Source organism: Saimiri boliviensis, chromosome 4, assembly GCF_048565385.1.
Source record: "Saimiri boliviensis isolate mSaiBol1 chromosome 4, mSaiBol1.pri, whole genome shotgun sequence".
NCBI lineage: Eukaryota > Metazoa > Chordata > Mammalia > Primates > Cebidae > Saimiri > Saimiri boliviensis.
Genome location: NC_133452.1, coordinates 103,209,157 through 103,230,312, shown reverse-complemented (window position 1 = coordinate 103,230,312; position 21,156 = coordinate 103,209,157). Strand labels below are relative to the sequence as shown.

Genomic DNA, 21,156 nt, shown 5'->3' with positions numbered 1-21,156 from the left:
GGAAAACATTGCCAGTAAGCCAGAAAAGAGATTATCTTGAGCAGTGCTGAATGAAAGGGGCAGGAAAGGCGGAAGGAGCAAGAGTGCCAATGTTGCAGAAACATCTGTATTGGTCAGGGTCCTAACAAGAAAAGGAGTCACACCCAAAGGGGTTTTTGAAAAAACTTTATAAATAAAAAGGCTATTTTATTTATAAAATAAAAGGCTATTTCTAGAGGCCTGAGGGTTAAGGGGAAGCTGTGGCACTAGCAGCAACAATGGCACTAGCAACAAAGGAAAATCATGATCCTCCCATGGCCTAAAGAGTTGAGGGCTAGGAGGAATAGAATGACTTCGACCAGGTTGAGAACTGGAGATACGGGCTGCTCAGGGGGTTGTAATTTTGGGAGCAGACAACCACAGTCAGGAACATGGCCAAGTGGGGAGATTCTCTCCCCTTCTGCTCTCACATCTCCTGCTGTGCCTCCCCATGGCTGAACCAAGTGGAAGCCAGAAAGCAATGGAACTCAGGTGATACATTCCATAGAGTTGAGCTTTCTAGGCCACAGAGCAGGGCAGATACAGAGAAGGGATCCAGAGGCAAACAAAGTAACCATCATACCCTCTGTCGTCCATTTTTTTGTGATGCCTTTACTGAACTGCTTTCATCCTGGATTGCATGCCAGGCTTCACATTAAAAGAATACTTTTCAGCCGGGCACAGTGGCTCATGCCTGTAATCCCAGCACTTTGGGAGGCTGAGGTAGGTGGAATATGAGGCCAGGAGTTCGAGAACAACCTGACCAACATGGTGAAACCCCATCTCTGCTAAAAATACAAAAATAAGCCAGGCATTGTGGTATGCACCTGTAATCCCAGCTACTCAGGAGGCTAAAGCAGGAGAATAGCTTGAACCTGGGAGGCAGAGGTTGCAGTGAGGTGAGATCATGCCACTGCACTCCAGTCTAGGGGACAGAGCAAGACTCTGTCTTGAAAAAAAGAATACCAGGCCAGGCGCGGTGGCTCAAGCCTGTAATCCCAGCACTTTGGAAGGCTGAGGCGGGTGGATCACGAGGTCAAGAGATTGAGACCATCCTGGCCAACATGGTGAAACCCCGTCTCTACTAAAAATACAAAAAATTAGCTGGGCATGGTGGCTCGTGCCTGTAATCCCAGCTACTCAGGAGGCTGAGGCAGGAGAATTGCCTGAGCCCAGGAGGCGGAGGTTGCGGTGAGCCGAGATCGCGCCATTGCACTCCAGCCTGGGTAACAAGAGTGAAACTCTGTCTCAAAAAAAAAAAGAATACTTTTCCAGGCCCAGCATGGTGGCTCACACTTATAATTCCAGCCCTGTGGGACATCAAGGCTGGTGGATCACTTGAGGTCAAGAGTTCAAGACCAGCCTGGCCAAGATGGTGAAACCCTGTCTCTACTAAAATTACAAAAATTACCCAGGTATGGTGGTGCATACCCATAGTCCCAGCTACTCAAGAGGCTGATGCAGGAGAATTGCTTTAACCTAGGAGGTGGACGTTACAGTGAGCTGAGATCACCCCAGTGCACTCCAGCCTGGGTAACAGAGGAAAACTCCTTCTCAAAAAAAAAATACTTTTCCATATACCCCCAATTTCCTAAACTGCACCACACCAAACCATGCCACCCCTTATGCCTTGTTCCATCTTCTTACTCACCTGGTCACCAACCTTGATGCCAACTTACCATATGTCCTTGCCTTTTCCCTTCAACCAAACAAGCATTCTAATCTTTCAGATTTTGACACTGGTTTCCCTACTGGGTCCACAATTTTCCCTCCACCATGGCTTTGCATACTCACAAGCAACTCTTAAGGAAATACCTTTTCCAGCTTGATTCTTCCCTTAATGCCTGCATGTTCCATTCCTTGCAGCCTAAGCAGTGTCTGGCCTGGACCAGAATGGTCTTAAAGGTAGAATCTAACCACGTGGACCCAAAGTCTGAGACATACCCCAGGAATAGCAAACAGAAGGGTTTGCAGACACATAGCACTTCTACTTCCTGACTAGCATGCTAGCCAGTAAGAATTCCTCCAAAGAATGCCAACCCAGAAATTCAGATGGCAAATACTTAAAGTGGGATTGCCAGTTCTGCAGGTGCCCACCTCCCCATCTTAGTTCTAGCAGTTACCCTTTCATGAAGGCAGGATCAGGCCGCAATGCCTATGCCTATACCCTTTGCAGAGGGTATAGGGATTTCAGCTGTGGTGGTATCCAAATTTGTGGCCCAGCAATTTTCAGGTGAAACAAGATTGATCATTTATTTGGCTTCCTCCCTAACCAAATGCAGGAAAGATCCTTGGGACAAGCCTGAAGCCTGGTCCTATAAGAAATGACTTTTTAGCCGGGCGCGGTGGCTCAAGCCTGTAATCCCAGCACTTTGGGAGGCCGAGGCGGGTGGATCACGAGGTCGAGAGATCGAGACCATCCTGGTCAACATGGTGAAACCCCGTCTCTACTAAAAATACAAAAAATTAGCTGGGCATGGTGGCACGTGCCTGTAATCCCAGCTACTCAGGAGGCTGAGGCAGGAGAATTGCCTGAACCCAGGAGGCAGAGGTTGCGGTGAGCCGAGATCGCGCCATTGCACTCCAGCCTGGGTAATAAGAGCGAAACTCCGTCTCAAAAAAAAAAAAAAAAAAAAAAGAAATGACTTTTTAGAAATTGGCCTTCCCTTCATCTCATTGTCATCATCTCAGAGATACCTATAAGATTGCTTTGTACCAATTGCTTAGAGAGACTAGAAAGACATGTAGTAGCCAGAGTCACCACAGTAACTAGAATAGTCATTGAGGAAGGGACCAGCAAACCAACCCAATTTAGAGAATGGCAAAGAAAACTCTCTTACTGTTTGGTTGGTATTGTCCACAGGCAAGACCAGTTGTAGAATTTCATGAACCCAGTGCAAAATGAAAATGCAAGACATTTACTAAAAAATTATCAAGAATTTCAAAATGGTGACAAAAGATCATCAAACCAAGCACAGTGCCATTCTAAGCAGAGGGGTCTCTATAACTACACAGCCCATATGTCCGTGAAGCCAGCCTTGACCACAGCAGAAAATTCCAACAGGAAACTGGTGACCTGGGAAACCACAGCCTACTTCCAGTTGCTTGTTATGGCACCTCTTGTTTTATATACACATCTCCATGCACTCTCTCTGTTTTGTCATTATTATGATGTCTTTGCATCAATAATATCCCCCATCTCACTGTTACAACTACACACCAGGACCAGGAAAATGAGCAATCCCCTTCATACTGTCAGAGAACTGCCGGGACCATATTCTTAGAAGGATACTGCACAATATGAAGTGCAGACAGTTTTGCAGAACTTAGTATTAGGCAAGGAAGTAGGTCTTTTTTTTTTTTTTTTGAGTCTGAGTCTCACTCTATCACCCAGCGTGAAGTGTAGTGGCGCAATCTCAGCTTACTGCATACTGCAACCTCTGCCTCCCAAGTTCAAGGGATCTTCCTGCCTCAGTCTCCGGAGTAGCTGGGATTACAGGTGCATGCCACCACACCTGGCTAATTTTTGTATTTTTAGTAGAGACGAGGCCTCACCATTTTGGTCAGACTGTTCTCAAACTTCCAGCCTCAGGTGATCCGCCCACCTCAGCCTCCCAAAATGCTGGGATTACAGGTGTGAGCCTTTTAGCTCTTTTAGGCACTATTTCATAGAACCCTGGCTCCAAGAGCAAGCTAAAGAGTTTTGCCTATGTTTCATGACCCCTAGAAAAGCAGGGGATATGGCCCTCGTAGTGACAACCTCACTGCAACCCCACCTCACCCCAACACTCTCACCAGTGCATTCAGTGAGACAGTCAGCTCACCAGCAGTCTGCACCTGCTCACTGGTCTTTCTGGGATACCAGCCCCATTCACTTCTAGGGTTGAGAAAAAGCCCAAGAAGCAAATGGTTGTTTTATTGAAAATTATCTTGTAACCAGAGCTATCAGGAGGGAAGCTATAACAAGTGTATCCTATGTTATTGCAATTAGAGTGACCATATCAATTAATCCAAAAATTTTAGTAGTGTCAGGAGGTGCTGTTAATGATGCCAGGAAAATAAGCATAATCCAGAACTGTCCCTGGCACCCTGAGACATATGGTAACCCGACCTGCAGTCACATCACTATTTATTTGCCCCCCCCATCTTCTATCCCCTCCCATCCTGCCCAACTACACACCACTATTTTCTACTACTGTATACTCATACAATAGTCACTGTTCCCTGACTTATTTTTGCAGTTTTTCTCTACAAGTGATTGGCATATGTAGTTCATATAACCTGTACTTGTAATTTATTACCCTGCCGTCACTCAACAAACCCTCTAACTTCTGACATCATTTTGAGTTAGCAGTTTAGTCAAAATCCTAGTTGCTAACTCTTCTCTTCTTCCTCCACAACAGTAGACCTGACCAGAAATACCATTCAACTGACTGTAATTACATAAAATAAAGCTTCTTCTCTGGTTAGTAAAATTCCAACTTTTGTCTTTTTCTTTTTTCTTTTCTTTTGCTTTTTTTTTAGACAGAATCTTACTCTGTTAGCCAGGCTGGAGTACTCACTTCATCCTCCACTGCCCAGACTCAAGAGATCCTCCCACCTCAGCCTCCTGAGTAGCTGGGACTACAGGTTTCGACCACCATGCCCAGCTAATTTTTGTATTTTTTGAGAGACAGGAGTTTTCCCATGTTGTCCAGGCTAGTCTCAAACTCCTGGCCTCAAGCAATCCTCAAACCTCAGCCTCCCAAAGTGTTGGGATTACAGGCATAAGCCACTGTGCCCTGCCCCAACTTTGTCTGTCTAAATGATTTTTGGGCGGGGTGCCAGTGGTTCACTCCTGTAATCCCAGCACTTTGGGAGGCCAAGGCAGGGGGTGGGGAATCACAAGGTCATGAGTTCCAGACCAGCCTGGCCAATATGGTGAAATCTCATCTCTACTAAAAATGCAAAAAAAGCTAGCCAGGCATGATGGCACATGCCTGTAGTCCCAGCTACTTGGGAGGCTGAGGCAGAAGAACTGCTTGAACCCGGGAGGCAGACGTCGCAGTGAGCCGAGATCGCACCACTGCACTCCAGCCTGGGAAATATGAGGGAGACTTCCTCTCAAAAATAAATAAATAAATAAATAAATAAATAAATGGTTTGTTGTTGTTGTTGATGATGACAAGTCTATTTTCTTAAGTTAATCACTTTCTCAAAGTCTGTTGGAGGTGGGGGGCTAGGGGAGGGATAGCAGGGTGTGGGGAGATTGGGGAGGGCTAATACTAGGAGAAATACCTAATGCAGATGACAGGAGTGGGGGTGGGAGTGGGGGGGAACGGATGGATACAGCAGCAAAACACCATGGCACGTGTATACCTATGTAACAATTCTGCAAGATCTGAACATGTACCCCAGAACTTAAAGCATATGTGTATATATGTATAAAATGATAAGACTTGAACTTACAGATGGGCAATCCAAAATTAATTCTTCAACAGTTACTATGTCCAGGCCAAGATTTTCTGCTAGAATTTCAAACATATATTTGTATGAAGGGTCAATTTTCAGTCTTCGGCTTTCCCTTGCTTCTCTAAATCTTGCCTGAGGAATGAAAACCAAGTGTAAAAATTGCAATTCTGAAGAAAAAACATCAAACTATTTCATATTTTGTAAAGTGAAAGTATTTCGCATTTGTAAAGGAAAAGTCAGCCGGGCGCGGTGGCTCAAGCCTGTAATCCCAGCACTTTGGGAGGCTGAGGCGGGCGGATCACGAGGTCAAGAGATCGAGACCATCCTGGTCAACATGGTGAAACCCCGTCTCTACTAAAATTACAAAAAATTAGCTGGGCATCGTGGCGCGTGCCTGTAATCCCAGCTACTCAGGACGCTGAGGCAGGAGAATTGCCTGAACCCAGGAGGCGGAGGTTGCGGTGAGCCGAGATCGCGCCATTGCACTCCAGCCTGGGTAACAAGAGCGAAACTCCGTCTCAAAAAAAAAAAAAAAAAAAAAAAAAGGAAAAGTCGTTGGCATGGAAAATCTTATTAGAAGCAAACCTGTTTCTCTTTTAATGTTTCCTGTAGATTCGGAATCCCACTCATGCTCCGGCGGTATCGGGAGGACCGCCGGGAAGACGGCGAGGACAGCACTTCCGAAATCACTGATTGAACCGGTCGTGGTCCGAGCCTCGGTCGAACTCTATTCAGATCCGGCTCATTATCATCTGGAAGAACTATCCCTTCTTCAGAAGAAATGAGATCCTGATAATCCTCCACAGGAGGAACAGCGTCTTGTGCGGAAAGAGAGAAATTATCTTCTGCCGGGGCCTCCACTGTTGGAGGGCGCGCGGCCTCATCCTCTTCTGAACGGGGAGGGGCAGCCTCTTCTGTAGAGGGAGGAGCCTCTTCTCCCGCAGGAGGTGCACCCCCTTCTTCAGCATCCTTCTCCATCCTCCGCCGTGCAGAAGGCCTTATAGTTCAAAACCTGGAATTATAACATAGGTTCATTTAAAACTACAGTAAACGGAGCGTTGCATGTTTTTATTCCTCCCCTTTTAGCTAGACAAGTAGCAAAATCATCAAGTTCTCCCTTGCCGTATTACCTGAAGAAGCTTAGTTTATGGGGCCGGAGAGGTGATATTTTTAGGCGGAACAGCACACACACACACCTGAGAGCTTTTTCAAATTTTAAATGCTACTCTTGATAATGCTATAGCCCTGGAGGACTGTCCCTTCACCCACATCCCATCCCTGTCATAGTCGCCACGGCAATTCATTGGAAGGCACGTGTCCTCAGGTGTCTTAAAAAAGATTGAGAGTCACTGCATTAGAGGACCGACTGGAGATCACTGCCAGGTACTCACCGTGCAAGAGACTGAGCAAAGAACTTCGTGGATTCTAAATGTTCTTTGCTTCAAGGAACTCTGTGATGCAATACAGTTCATCAATCAGACATTCCACTGACTGCCCTCTCATCTATATGGGTATAGCCTCCAACCCATAAAAGCATCCTCTTAGCAGCCAAAATAAGTAACTCCAAGTCTAATCAGAAAGTTCACACCGAAAAGTGATTGTGACTATTTACTGAGGCAACAATACTACAGAAAGCATAAATCCAGCCTACCTAATCAGAAAAGCTCTAATAATTAAAAAGTGTAGAAGTTATGAGCACATATATATAGATACACATACATATACACACACATACATGTACTATCTATCTATATATATACACACACACACACACACATACACACAAGGTTGGTGGTTCACTGCAACATGTTTGTAATAGCAAAAACAAGCAAGAAAACACACAGACACACACTCACCTTAGCAACAACCAAGACGTCCCTTAATGAAGGGCCCACTAATTGTACTATACTACCCTTGTTCAATAAAATTTTAATGCATCATTATTGATACAAATAATGAAGTAGGGCTATATATGCAGATATGTAAAACTCTCTAAGAGACATATCGTTATATAAAAAAGCAAGACACATTACATAATAACACCACCTGTATAAATGTTGTGAAGTGTGTATATGCGTATATGCAGTATTTCATCAATTTTAAGATGAACACTTTAAAAAGGTTTAATCAGCAGCATTTTTTTTGTTTCTCACCATTTTAATGCAATTATATAAAATACCTAATTTGCATGTAATAGAATGGCAAAAAAAATGTAATCAGTAATAGTTCAGATTTGATAAAGTAAATTATAAGCTTTCCAGGGAGAATACATAATAATTATTAACAAGAATCACTTTGGGTGAAAGAGATTGAAGCAGAGAAGCAGAAGAAGAATTTTTACTTTCTAATTTTCTAACTTTCTGTATGGTTCTTTTCTAAAAAAAAATCATGAGAGAGATCCAAGATGGCTGATCACTAGCAGCTCGGGATTGTAGCTCCCAGTGAAAGCACAAAGAACCAGAGGACGCCACACCTTCACATGAATTCTTGTTGCTCACGCACCAGGAGATTCCCAGCGGAGGAGCCCCACGGGTCGCCAGCGCGACTCTTGTGACCGGCAAGGCGGTTTTGCCGGTGCCTCTGAGAGTCAGAAAAGCACCATCAATCTTAACGCCGCTGATTTGGTCGGCGCAGTGGGTTGCTCAGATTTCGGCGCTGAGAATCAATAAGATGGACGTCCACTCAGAAACCCAATTACAAAGATGGTAATTATAAAGACCACAGATGGATAAATCTACAACGAAGGGAAGAAAACAGCCAAAAGAGGCTGAGAATACCCAAGATCAGAATGCCTCTCCCTCAGCAGGGGATCACAGTTCCTCATCAGCAACGAAACAAGGCTTGATGGAGAACGAGTGTGTTCCAATTACAGAAGCAGGCTTCAAAATGTGGATAATAAGAAACTTCTGTGAATTAAAAGAACTTGTTCTAACCCAATCCAAAGAAACTAAGAACTTTGAAGAAAGGTTTGACGAAATGTTAACAAGAATACACAATTTAGAGAGGAAAATAAGTGAATTGATGGAGCTGAAAAACACAAGAACTACATGAAGTATGCACAAGTTTTAACAGCCGAATTGATCAAGCAGAAGAAAGGATATCAGAGGTCGAAGACCAACTCAATGAAATAAAACAAGAAGACAAGATTAGAGAAAAAAGGATAAAAAGGAACAAGCAAAGTCTCCAAGAAATATGGGACTATGTGAAAAGACCTAATCTACGCTTGATAGGTGTACCTGAATGTGACGAAGAGAATGAATCCAAGCTGGAAAATACACTTCAGGATATTATTCAGGAAAATTTTCTCAACCTAGTAAGGCAGGATAATATTCAACTCCAAGTAATACAGAGAACACCACAAAGATATTCCTCAAGAAGAGCAACCCCAAGGCACATAATCGTCAGATTCACCAGGATTGAAATGAAGGAGAAAATACTAAGGGCAGCCAGAGAGAAGGGTCAGGTTACCCACAAAGGGAAGCCTATCAGACTTACAGCAGATATCTCAGCAGAAACCCTACAAGCCAGAAGAGAGTGGGGACCAATATTCAACATCCTTAAAGAAAAGAACTTTCAACCAAGAATTTCACATCCAGCCAAACTAAGCTTCATAAGTGAAGGGAAAATAAAGTTTTTTGTGAACAAGCAAGCACTCAGAGATTTCATCACCACCAGGCCTGCTTTACAAGAGCTTCTTAAAGAACCACTACACATAGAAAGGAACAAACAGTATCAGCCTTTCTAAAAAATACCAAAAAGTAAAGAGCATCAATATAATGAAGAATTTACATAAACTAATGGGCAAAATAGCCAGCTAATATTAAATGGCAGTATTAAACTCACATATATCATTGTTAATTCTAAATTTAAATCGACTAAATCCCCAAATCCAAAGACAGACAATTTGGATAAAAAACTAAAACCCATCAGTATGCTGCATCCAGACCCATCTCATATTCAAGGATACACAAAGACTCAAAACAAGGGATGGAGAAAGATTTACCAACCAAACAGAGAGCTAAAATAAATAAATAAAAATCAGAAGTTACAATTTTTGCCTCTGATAAAATAGTCGTTAAAGCAACAAAGATCAAAAGAAGCAAAGAAGGACATTATATAATGATAAAAAGATCAATGCAACAACAAGAAGAGCTAAAGATCCTAAATATACACGCACCCAATACAGGAATACCCAGACATACAAGACTAATAAAGAGACTTAGACTCCCACACGATAATAGTGGGAGACTTCAACATTAATATTAGACAGATCAATGAGACAGAAAATTAACAACGATATCCAGGACTTGAACTCAGATCTGGAACAAGTAAACGTAATTAACATTTATAGAACTCTCCACTTTACACAAAATATATACACTCTTATCAGTACCACATCATATCAACTTAGAAGTTTAAACGAAATGTTGGTTGGCTCCTTGTTTGTTATTCTCTTCCCTCATTTTCTTTTATGTCTCCATTATTAAGGACAATTATAGGCATACCCATATTTAGACTGCATTTTAGCCTGGGCATTAAAGCAATACCCCCATTCTCTCTCCCTCTTCCTCTTTCTCTTTCTTCCTCTTCTTTATTCTTTTTCTTATTATTCTTTTTTCTTTCTCAAAAAAATAATAATGCTTAATACACATTAGCTATTGTCATATTGTTCTTGTGAAGCACATCCTACAGCATATATGGCAAACAATGATTTGATACCTATTATTATTATTATGACCATTATTATGTGTATCTTTCTTCCAGTATAGAGAAAGATACTTTTCATTTGTCTCATGGCATCCCAGGAAAGGGCTGTCACGAAAAAAAAAAAAAAATCATGTGTATATTTTAGTTGTATTATATGTGTCATATATGGTAGCATACAATATGTGTGTGTGTTTTCTTTTGTCTACATATCTTAGGAGTTAAAAATTTAGGACCTAAGGTCAGGCATGGTGGCTCATGCCTGTAATCCCACCACTTTGGGAAGCCAAGGAGGGCAGATCGCTTGAGCTCAGGAGTTTGAGACCAGCCTGGGCAACATGGAGAAAACCAGCCCAGACAACAAATGCCAGAAATTAGATGGGCATGGTGGCATGCCCCTGTAGTCCCACCTACTTGGAGGGCTGAGGAGGGAGGATAGCTTGAGCCCAGGAATTCGAGGCTGCAGTGAGCTGAGATGGCACCACTTCACTCCAGCCTGGGTGACAAAGTAAGAACCTGTCTTTAAAAAAATTAAAAATTAGGACCTAAAATTCCCTATGAATTTACCCCCAAGCATTCACATTCTGCTGGCCCAAAGGACACAGAGTGACTGTGGCATCAACACTTGTTCACTTTCTCTGGGTCCTTCTCTCCTTCACGTCTTGCTCTGTTGCACAAGCTGGAGCACAGTCATGCAAGCACAGCTCACTGCAGTCCTCAGGTCCTGGGCTCAAACGATCCTCCTACCTCAACCTCCTGAGTAGCTAGGACTAAAGGTGTATACCATCACACTTGGCTGTTCTTTTTTGGTTTTGGTTTTGGTTTTTCTGTATAGACCGAATCTCACTATGCTGCCCAGGCTGGATGCAATCATTTTCAATTCCCACCATCCCTTCTCCTTAAGTTCAATTTTAAGGATTCAGTGAACTTCCACATGGTCATCCCTGGTTATTTTCAGGAGGATTTCTAGGTGTTGGACTTCTCCACACCTAGGAATACTACAGTAAGTGAGCAAGTTGCACACCTGTGTGCTGGGCACAACCAATTCAACCATACCCTTTTCTCTTGTACCCATTTCTGTAACCCCATCCCTGAATGCATTAGTTCATTCAACATTATTGAGTGTCTTCTGCATGCCGGGCCACCGTGGCTACATAAAAGATTGAGGACTTCTTCAAAGCAAAATACAGAATCAAACTGGTGTTTGATTCTATTGACTATTGAATACAACACAAGATGGTCAATGTCAATAATAGGTGAATCAACGAAGGGCTAAAGATGCTTAGCAGGCAGCAAAACTTCTTCAAAAAAAGCTTGACAGTGAAGGTGTCACCTGAGTCAAGTCTAAAGAAGAGCTGTCAGTAGAGGATGGGAGAGAGAAACATTCTAGAGAGAAGATGGAGACGGTGGGGTACAAAAGCAGAGAAGCAAAAACAGCCACAACTAGCTTGGGAAAAGTGGTAAATTCAGTGATGAGGCTTTTGGGCTAGAGGGGAATGAGAAAGGTAGAGGAACGGAAAATAAGCCTGGAGGAATTAGGTATTTTTTTTCTGTTTTACTTTTGAATTTTTTTAAATATATGGGTATACATATTTTATTTTAATAGTTTTTGGGGTGCAGGCGGTTTTTGGTTACATGGATGCATTGGATAGTGGTGAAGTCAGAGATTTCAGGGTCACCCAGGTAGTCTACATTACATGTGATACGTAGTTTTGTTTTGTTTTGTTTTTGAGACGAAGTCTCTGTCACCTAGGCAATGGCGAGATCTCAGTTCACTGCAACCTCCACCTCCCGGGTTCAAGCCATTCTTCTGCCTCAGCCTCCTGAGTAGCTGGAACTACAGGTGTCTGCCACCATGCCTGGCTAATTGTTGTATTTTTATTAGAGACGGGGTTTCTCCATGTTGGTCAGGCTGGTCTCGAACTCCTGACCTCGTGATTCTCCCTCCTAGGCCTCCCAAAGTACTGGGATTACAGGCGTGAGCTACCACGCCCGGCCGCGATATGTCTTTTTTTTTTTTTTTTTTTTTTTAAATCCCTCACTCCTTCCCACCTTTCCCCTTCTGAGTCTCCAAATTCCACTATACCCCTCTGGATGCCTTTGCATAGCAATAGCTTAGCTCCGACTCATAGGTGAGAACGTGAGGTATTTGGTTTTCCATTCTCAAAACGGGGAGTGGGTGTGAAGTCACTTAGTTGTCCAGCGAAGAGACTGACCAAGGGCAGTGACTCAGCTGGGGTTTTGAAGCAGGAGGCCCTGGGTTCAACTAACAGAGGCGGAGGACTTACCTGTAGCGTGGATTCCAGTCCCCCAAAAAGCAGGAAAGTGGGCGGGGAACCTGGCTGCTGCAGGGCCTCCGGGTCGGGGCCGGCGGCTCCCAGCGCGCCCCGACCTCGCACTCACCAGCTGCGCCCCGGGTCCAGATGGACCGACCACTCAGCACCCCGAGGTCGGGCCCGGCGGCTGCGCTGCCCCGGGGGAGCTGCTCTGGCCTCCGCGGCCCCGAGCGAGGCTGGCGGTTGGGAATCCGAGAGAGGCTCGCTCCGGGGCGCGCCGCGAGGGCTCCGAAACACGCCCCTCCTTTCGGCTTGGAGGGGCAAGGGCAGCCCCCGCGCTCCCCAATAAAGGACGCACCCACCCCACCGAGCCAGAGGACTGAAACATTGTTTAGGGGACCCCGGGCACTGAAGGGCTGCTTCCTGGAGATTTGGGGTGCGGTGCCAGGGCCTTGGGAGGATTCCCGCGTATTCGTGGAAATATGTAAATATATAAAATAATGTTTTCTGTGACCTTTACAGTTTCTGAAGTTAATGAGTATTTTCCTTGAGAAAATAAAAAATGTTTCCTGGTGAATCAGTGTGTTCAGAAACGTGACTGATGCGAGAGAAAGATTCTGGGGGAAAAGTGACTTCTCTCCCAAGCCTACCCCTCCCCTTTCCAGTATGTTTCTGCTTTTGTTGTAACTGCCTGACATGGTGTGAGCGGTCCGTTTCTAGTTGGGTGTCTTAAGTAAAGAAAAAAATTCAGTCTTTTAAATAATTAAAATTAGTTTTATTCAGCTGTCTTACTGAGGATTGCAATTCGGGAGAGTCTTTCAGAGAGTTTCTATGAGAGTGCTTAAGCTTAGGTACAGGGGGTGGCATGTGATGGGAAGTGGCATCAGATGTGCTCAGCAGTTACATCAAATAAGCTCAGAAGTTACCTTAGAGTAAAAATCTCATTAAGGTTGGGGTTTGAGGGTACATCTGGTTATAGATTATAGAGGCATAATCATTTATCCTATCAGCTATTATCTTATGTACAGGAAGACATGAGTTGGGATCTTTGAACTTTGGCAAGAAAAGATTCATGCAAGAGATGTTATCATCTTCAGGGGCATTCCTCTGGGGGGCTGCACTTGGTCACTGAGTTAGGGGATTTGTGAAATTTGGCTGGCAAAGGATTCTCTGACATTCTGCTTGTAAGCAGAATGAGCAAACATAGCTTCTTACATAAACTATTTTGTCTGGCAGTTGTTAAAGTCAGACTTTGAATGCAGAGCAGATCAATGTGGAATGAGGACTGAAAGGTCCGTCAACTGGAAAAAAAGGCAATGAATACAAAAAATCACAACTTGAACTGGTTCATCCATATTAACAGACATTACTCAGTGATTATACCATATGAGCTTATGAGGGCAGGCAGTTCCTGCAAGTCCTTGCCGAGTATGCCAAAATGCAAGACCTACCTGCCCTCTAACCCTGAGCTGCTTCTTAGCTAATCCGTAAGCAACTAAGGAGGCCACAGCGACCATGCATGACAAGGCACAATTGCTCACTTCCCAGGGGAGAGGGACTAGCTTATTTACTGCTCGATACAAAAAATGCTGAGCACTTAGCCCTAAATTCTTTACCTGACTCCCAGTCCACTGCCTGCATCTGAGCCTACAGGTTGCCCAGTGGGACTTGGGGTTGGAGGAACTGGCCTCCCATGTGATACTCCTACCATTTGTTGGCCTGTAAGTAGTTAAGTGCTCTCTCTCATCCATCGAATCTTGTTTACTTTTGGCACTGATGGAGCTGGGGCAGGTTTTATACTTGCCATCTTTTCCTGTCTCTATTACCTCTCTATTCTCACAGTAAGAAACAAAACAGAATATCATATCCCTTAATAAAGAGCCTTAAATATATTCATTCATTTGCTTTAACCTACAAATGCCTCTTCTGAAAATATATTCCTAAGAAATAATACTAAACATGGGACAGAGCTTTGGTTCTAAAGACATGTGTTGCTGTATTCGGTTTGTAGCACTGTGATCCATGCAATAGTTTCATTAACTCTGGCAGAAAACTAGTTTCATGGAATACTGCCAAATGATAGCACCCCTGAGAATCCCTGAGATACAGGAAAAGTGTACCTGAGTTCTCTTAAGGCTTAATAGAAAGTAACCCCCATGCAGCACTTACGTAAGACAGTAAGTGCCCATGATCCTGAGAATTAAGTGTCCCTGAAAATATGAGGAGGGAACACGCATAAAAACACTTAGCACGGTAGTACATGGTAATAACTAAATCAATGCCAGCTGCTATTTGTAGTCATTCAGTATTAGTGTATGCAGTAAAGAAAAGCACTGAACTTGTAATCAGGGAAAGTGAGTTAGTCCTGTGACTGTGCTACCCAATAAATAACTGTTTGGTTGACCAACCCTTGGATGTGAAACTGCTCTATGACTGGATGTCCTCATTTGTAAAAAGAAATGGGGGAGTTGAGATAATCTCTAAGTTCCCTTCCAGTACCAAAAATGTCTAACTCTATGATGAGTTTGGTTTCAAGCCTCATCGATTGAGAGAAAGATGATACTATTTGACAGAAATAAAAATGTCAAAACAACCAACTGGAAATGTCTCGTTGTTGTAGGGAAGATGCAATTAAGGTGCACAGATTATCAATATTTGTTATGCTATAATTGCCCTAAAGTACCACATGATCATATTATCAAATAACAATTTAAGTAGCCAGTTATTCAAGTAAAACATATATAAATATGGAATAACTATCCACAGCTCATTCCTTTGAGGTTTTCTTGAAGGATTGTCATTTTGTGGCTATAATGGCACATTTATATCTTATTTATTGGTCCATTCTACTTGCAAACAAAAAGCTCTGCCAATGCAGAAACCAAAAACACCTGACAGCAAGAACCTAAACAACTGTGAACCCAAAAGTATCTGAGACAGGTCGCAATCAATGTAGAAAGTTTATTTTGCAAATATTTTGCCAAGGTTAAGTATGCACCCATGACACAGCCTCAGGAAGTCCTGACAACATGTGCCCAAGGTGGCCAGGGAACAGCTTGCTTTATACGTTTTAGGAAGATATAATACATGGGGTGGGCCTTCTAGGCCATAAGTAGATTTTAAAATTTTCTGATTACCAGTTGGTTGAAAGAGTTATTCTCAATGGAAAGAAATGTGTGGGTTACAATAAGGGGTTGTGGAGACCAAGGTTTTATCATGCAGTTGAAATCTCCAGGTATAGCAGGCTTCAGAGAAAACAGATTGTAAATGTTTCTTCTCAGACTTAAAGAGTGTCCTATCAGTAATTCCAAGAGGGAGGAGGGTATAATGAGGCATGTCCAACCTCTCTTTCCATCATGGCCTGTACTAGTTTTCAATCTGTCTATTTTCCTGTGGTTGGACATTTGGGCTTTATCATTGTTTTTATTTATTTATTTATTTATTTTTGCTATTCAAACCATGTCTCTTATATGTGTTACATTGTCCCTGGGAAAATTAATACACCACTTCCACCAAAAAGGAGAATGTGAAAGTTTTCATGTCAGTGTGAAGTGTTTTATAAAAATCCTAAAATCTGGAGTTGAGAAGGGCTATGAAAAGAAGGGTCTCATGCTTGTATGCCTGATAACAAAACTATCACAGAAGACTCTGTGAAACTACAACCTTGTACAAAGGCTATCACAACCTATGCAAAAAGATACTTCTGCAAGGACATCTGCACAGAACTCTGTCCTTCCTTAGACGGACGTTGTAAAGTTTATTCTCTGAAGGTTTATTGCGGAGTTAAAAATGAGGAAACTGAGGCCAGCACAAGAAAATTAGATGCCAATTTATTCAGCTTCCGGGCGAGGTTCCACGGTCCTGGAGAGAGAGGCTAGGGAAGTCACCCTGATTCCTCTCAGGAGTGGGGTTTTATAGGGAGTGAAGGCTTTTGACTGGATTTGGAGAAACAGGATGTGGACAGCGAAAGCTGCTATTGGTAGGTAGGTGGGACTTCCGGTGAGCGTGCTGAGTGCGAAGGGGATTTCCAAGGGTGGGGTTAGGTGCAGAGTGCAGAGGGGATTTCCAAGGCGGAGCTAGATGATTGACATAATGTAAATTTTCAAGCTCAGAGGGAGATGGGCGTGTCCGAACTCCCAGCGAGGCAACCACCCTTACAGACATCACCTTTACTATTGATCATTGTAGCCAAAAATAATTAAATCAATTACATAATCTTCCTTATTTTTCATTTAAAAACTTTTGTTTTCCTTATCTCCCTGAATATGCACGTAGTTTAATATGGCACACACATTCCCATTGTGATGCCCTACGTTCAAATAAATACCTTTTTTTTTTTTTTTTAGAGAACCTCTCTGTTTGTTTGTTTTTCAAGATAGAGTCTCACTCTGTTGCCCAGGCTGGAGCGCAATGGTGCGGTCTTGGCTCACTGCAACCTCTGCCTCCCGGGTTCAAGCAATTCTCCTGCCTCAGCCACCAGAGTAGCAGGGATTGCAGGCATGCACCACCACACCCAGCGAATTTTGTATTTTTAGTAGAGACGGGTTTTCACTATGTTGGCCAGGCTGGTCTTGAACTCCTGACCTCGTGATCCACCCTCCTTGGCCTCCCCAAGTGCTGGGATTACAGGTGTGAGCTACCATCCCCAGCCTCTCTCCATTTTTAAGTTTGACAAAGCACTTCTAAACTCTTTGGAATTTGTGTCTTCTCAAACAGGACCATTTCCAAACTTTTCCTTCCCCACTATCACTGTCTTCCCTTTTGTTTCTATGTGTGGTGCTTGTTACTTTTTAGTTTTTTTTAATGTGTGATAAAATATTTTAAAAAGAATAATACAACTCTCCATTATCCCCACATCCAGCTTGAGTTATAAAACATTGTAAACACAGTGAAATTCCATAGTACATCCCTCCCCTATGTCTTCCTCTGCTGCCCCTTAGAGGAAATCATGTTCCTGAATTTGTTTATTCCCAGGCACTTCCTGTACCGTTACTAGACGTGTATTCAGCCCTAGGAAATACATTATGTCATTCTGCATATTTTTAAACTTTAAAAAAATGGCATTGTGCTATGTGTATTCTTCTGCAACTTGTAATTTTTTTCATTTCTGTTATGAGATTTATCTGTGTTGGAATAGTACCTCTGGTTCATTCATTTTTACTTATGTGTAATAGTCCACTCAAGGAAAATAACACAAACTATTTTCCTACAGTTAGACATTTAGGCTTTATCATTTTTTTCTTCCTTTCTTTTTTTGCTATTCAAACCATGTCTCTTATACATGTCTGATGGAGTGCAGACACAAAAACCCTCTAGGATACATATTTAGCAGTGGATCCCAGGATGTGCTCGCTCCAACTTCACTCAATACTGCCAAATTACTTTCCAACGTCTGTCAAGCAGCAAGTGTTTATGCACTTCAGTTGTTCTACATCCACACCAACTCTTGATGGTGACAGGTTTTTAATTTTTTAATTTCTGTCCCTCTCAAGAGCATTAAAAACCGTCATTTTTATATTAAATTGCATTTACCTATTTACCAGAAAATTAGAGCGATTTTTTTTTTTTTTTAATAGAGTCTCGCTCTGTTGCCCAGGCTGGAGTGCAGTGGCACAATCTCGGCTCACTGCAACCTCCACCTCCCAGGTTCAAGCCATTCTTCTGCCTCAGCCTCCTGAGTAGCTGGGATTATAGGTGCACGCCACCATGCCTGGCTAATTTTTGTATTTTTAGGAGAGATGGGGTTTTGCCATGTTGGTGAGACTGGTCTCGAACTCCTGACCTCATGATCTACCCACCTCGGCCTCCCAAAGTGCTGGGATTACAGGCGTAAGCCACCACGCCTGGCCGTCTTTTTACTTGTTTCTTTTTTTCTTTTCTTTTTTTTTCTTGAGACAAGGTCTCATTCTGTTAGCCAGGCTGGAGTGCAGTGGCATGATTTCGCCTCACTGCAACATCCACCAGGTTCAAGTGATTCTCCCATCTTAGCCTTCCGAGGAGCTGGGATTACAGGCATGTGCCACTATACCCAACTAATTTTTGTACTTTTAGTAGCGTTGGGGTTGGGCAGGCTTGGAGCAATTTTTCATGTGCCTATACGTTATTTCTGTTCTCTATCTTGTAAACTGCCCATTCTTCTCTTTGCCATTTTTTTCTATTGAGTTGTGCGTCTTTTTCTCATTGATTTCTAACAGTTTTTACATATTCTGGATACTGAACCTTTGTTGGCCATGTATGTTGCCCATACTTTCTCCTGGTCTGTAGCTTAACTTTTTACCTTTTAGGATGTGTTTTAGCTTTCTTTTATACTTTGTGCTTTTGCATCTCATTAAGAAACTACTACCATGAATTCACAAAGGCATTTTCTAGTATTTTATTCTTCAAGGTTTTAAGTTTTGCCTTTTCACATTTGTGTCTGCAATCCTCTTGGACTTCTGTTTTCCTTGATAGTACGAAATGGAGATGTTTTTATCATATACATAAGCAATTATCCTTAACCCATTCATTGAACAATTATTAATCTTTTCTCCACTAGCACTAACATAATATATATACACAGATGCAAACACAAACATAGTGTCTGTGTGTATAATGGTTGCCTATTAATGTACAACGAATTATTCCAAAACTTAGCAGCTGAAAACAATAAACATTTATTATCTCACAGTTTCTGTGGTTTAAGAATCTGGGAATGGTCTAGCTAGGTAGTTCTGGATCAAGGTCTCTCATAAGACAATGATTCAGGGGTTGACCAAAGCAGCAGTCATTTCGAAGCTCTACTGAAAAAAGGATCCATTTGCAATTTCACTGTGTAGCTGATGGCAGGCATGTGGCCCTCACTGGCTGTTGACCAGAGATGTTGGTTCCTTGCCACATGCATCTCTCCTTAGTGTAGACCACAATGTGACAACTTGCTTACCCTCCAAGTGAGAGATCAAAGAAAGTGACAGAGCTCCCAAGATAAGAATCACAGCCTTTTCATTCTCTAACCTCAGAAGTGACACAGAGTGACACCTTATCATGTCTGTCATGCTCTTTGTATAAGAAGTGAGCCACTAAATCCAGCCCATATTCAAGGTTAGGGAAGTAGACAAGACTGTCAATACCCAGAGGTGGGGATCACTGGGGTTATCTTAGAGCTGTCTACCGCAGTTTCCATTTGTTGAACTATACCAGGATCCCCACCATACTGTCTTTTTTTTCATACCATCTTCATTACTGTAGTTTGTACAAAGTCTTGTTATCTGGTAGAGAATGTTCCCCTACTTAATTATTATTCAGTATGTCTTGCCTATTTGGGACCCTAAAAACAGAATCTAGAATCTGTGTGTTCGTTTTAATTGAAAATCCCAGCCGGGTGCGGTGGCTCAAGCCTGTAATCCCAGCACTTTGGGAGGCTGAGGCGAGTGGATCACGAGGTCAAGAGATCGAGACCATCCTGGTCAACATGGTGAAACTCCGTCTCTACTAAAAATACAAAAAATTAGCTGGGCATGGTGGCGCGTGCCTGGAATCCCAGCTACTCGGGAGGCTGAGGCAGGAGAATTGCCTGAACCCAGGAGGCAGAGGTTGTGGTGAGCCGAGATCGCGCCATTGCACTCCAGCCTGGGTAACAAGAGCAAAACTCCATCTCAAAAAAAAAAAAAAAAGAAAGAAAGAAAAGAAAAGAAAATCCCTGGGCCAGGCGCTATGGCTCATACCTGTAATCCCACTTTGGGAGACCAAGGTGGGAGAATCACTTAAGCTCAGGAGTTCAAGAGCAGTCTGGGCAACATAGTGAGATGCTGTCTCCACAAAAAATAAAATAAAATAAATTATCTGGGTGTGGTGGTGCATGCCTATAGTCTCAGCTACTTGGGAGGCTGAGGTGGGTGGATGGCTGGAGTCTGAGAGGTCAAGGCTGCAGTAAGCTGAGACTGCACCACTGCACTCCAGACTGGGCAACAGAGTGAGACCCTATCTCAAAAAAAAAAAAAGAAGAAGAAGAAAAGAAAGGAAAAGAAAGAAAGAAAGGAGAAAAATTAAAACTCTATTGAGATTTTTATTGGAATTTCAGTGCATGAATAGATTAATTAATAAATGAATTTATAATTTATGATATTGAGTCTTCCTATTCATTTACATGCTTTATATCTCACATATTCTGAGAAACTCACCAGAAAGATTAATGCAAAAGATCTGGGCACGGTGTCTTATGCCTGTAATCCCAGTACTTTGGGAGCCCAAGGTGGGTGGATCACGTGAGGTCAGAAGTTCAAGACCAGCCAGACCAACATGATGAAATTTTGTCTCTACTAAAAATACAAAAATTAGCCAGGTGTGGGGGCCTGTAATCCCAGCTACTTGGGAGGCTGAGGCAGGAGAATGGCTTGAACCCGGGAGGCGGAGGTTGCAGTGAGCCAAGATCATACCACTGCACTCCAGCCTGGGTGACAGAGAAAGAGTCCATTAAAAAAAAAAAAAAAAAAAAAAAAGATTAATGCAAAAGAAGACAATTTGAGAGTCTTTTCAATAATTCAGTGGTAAAGTACAGTATATGGAGAGTTTGTGTTTTGCCCCAATTCCTAGGTTTAAAAGGTTTAAGGTCTAGGTCCATAGAGAAGTTCTGTAGTTCTAATAGACTGTGTTTTGATGAAATATCCTCAATAAGTTTGAGGTATGCACAACATTTCAGCTGAAATCCTTATCCTGCCCATCCTTTTGCAGT

At 42.7% G+C, this 21,156-nt stretch overlaps 1 protein-coding gene across 1 annotated transcript in view; it reads right to left on the bottom strand.

The window, feature by feature from the left end:
- Positions 1–6,447, bottom strand: part of DNAH8 (dynein axonemal heavy chain 8) — a 313,022-nt gene extending 306,575 nt beyond the window's left edge. Inside the window, exons 1-2 of the mRNA XM_039467518.2 lie at positions 6,055–6,447; positions 5,467–5,601 (exon numbers count right to left, since the gene is read on the bottom strand). Coding sequence (XP_039323452.2) covers positions 5,467–5,601; positions 6,055–6,447 — 528 coding nt within the window. The remainder of the gene's footprint in view (positions 1–5,466; positions 5,602–6,054) is intronic.
- Between the last annotated feature and the right edge of the window lie 14,709 nt (positions 6,448–21,156).